Below are 1,273 nucleotides of genomic sequence, written 5' to 3'. Positions count from 1 at the left end.
CTTCCTATGGGGTACACGGGATGACAGGAAGTGCTGGGGCAGCCAATGAACATCAGGGAAGACTCACCGCATTGACATTGGCGAATCCTGCAGCGGGAGATTGGACGTTCCCATTGGATGTGATGGTGAAGAGAGACGGGATGGGAGAGGTGATCTTGTACTGCGAGGAACAGACAAAGAATTCACGGAGCAAGAAATACATATAATACGATACATTAGGGATGCACCGATACCACTTTTTTAAGCCCGAGTACGAGTACCGATACTTTTGATCAAGTACTCGCCGATACCAATTACCGATACTTTTTCTTAAAGGGACAGATCACATTTTTTCTGAAGCAATACAAACTAATGCTTTAAGGTCACTTTCCTAATATTATTATTCATGAGATGACGAGGGAGCATGACGCCGGCTTCCCGGCCAATCAGAATGCCGGGCGCTGCGTCATTACACGGCGCCCGGCTTCCTAATTTGCTAGCTTCCTGACCAATCGGGAAGCCGGGCAGCGCGTCATTGCACCCTACCCGGCTTCCTGATTGGCCGGGAAGTCGGCTCCATGCTCTCTCATCACAAGTGACCAGAGAGCATGGAGACGTTTCCTGGCCAATCAGGAAACCGGGCGCCGTGTAATGACGCGCTGCCCGGCTTCCTGATACAGGAAGTACTCGTGCAAGGTATCGGAGCATTTGGGCGAGTACGAGTACTCACCCAAATACTCGGTATCGGCACCAATACCGATAAAAGTATCGGTGCATCCCTACTATACATACTATGTAACATATACCCAATGCACAGAGATACTATATACTGTATACACCACACATAGATATACCGTATACCATATACATTATATATATAAATAGACAGAGATACTATGTAACATAATACATACACAGAGATATTATAAGTGACTTTATAAATCATGGATCGGGTTCATATTAGGTGAATATTATAAGTGTGGAGAGTTATAATCATCATAGCCAGACCCCCCTCTCCCCGTCCTGTATGGATTCAACTTTATTAATCGGAGAGATTTGCCATCCCTTCCTCTCATAATGGGGGGGGGGATCTCTCTAATGGGGGACACATATGGTAATAAAACCCCTCCCCCCATCCAATATAAAACGCTTGAGCTGGGCTTTAGCCAATGCCGGAGGGGGAACTAAGGTCGCCACCTTTCCTTCCATCGAAACCCAAACACTCCTCAAATTTATTTTGGGAGAACGAGTCGCGGTTTATTCCGATGTAAATATCACAGCTGAGACTGTTTTC

General features: G+C 46.3%; 1 protein-coding gene across 1 annotated transcript in view; it reads right to left on the bottom strand.

Annotated features, from left to right (window-relative positions):
- CDHR4 (cadherin related family member 4) overlaps positions 1–1,273 on the bottom strand; it is a 31,109-nt gene that overhangs the window by 17,136 nt on the left and 12,700 nt on the right. The window contains exon 8 of the mRNA XM_018572193.1: positions 68–160. Coding sequence (XP_018427695.1) covers positions 68–160 — 93 coding nt within the window. The remainder of the gene's footprint in view (positions 1–67; positions 161–1,273) is intronic.

This window comes from Nanorana parkeri, unplaced genomic scaffold (genome assembly GCF_000935625.1).
Source record: "Nanorana parkeri isolate BGI_ZX_2015 unplaced genomic scaffold, ASM93562v1 scaffold1966, whole genome shotgun sequence".
NCBI lineage: Eukaryota > Metazoa > Chordata > Amphibia > Anura > Dicroglossidae > Nanorana > Nanorana parkeri.
The sequence above is the reverse complement of the archived record's forward strand: the minus strand, read 5'-3'. Positions and strand labels throughout refer to the sequence as shown.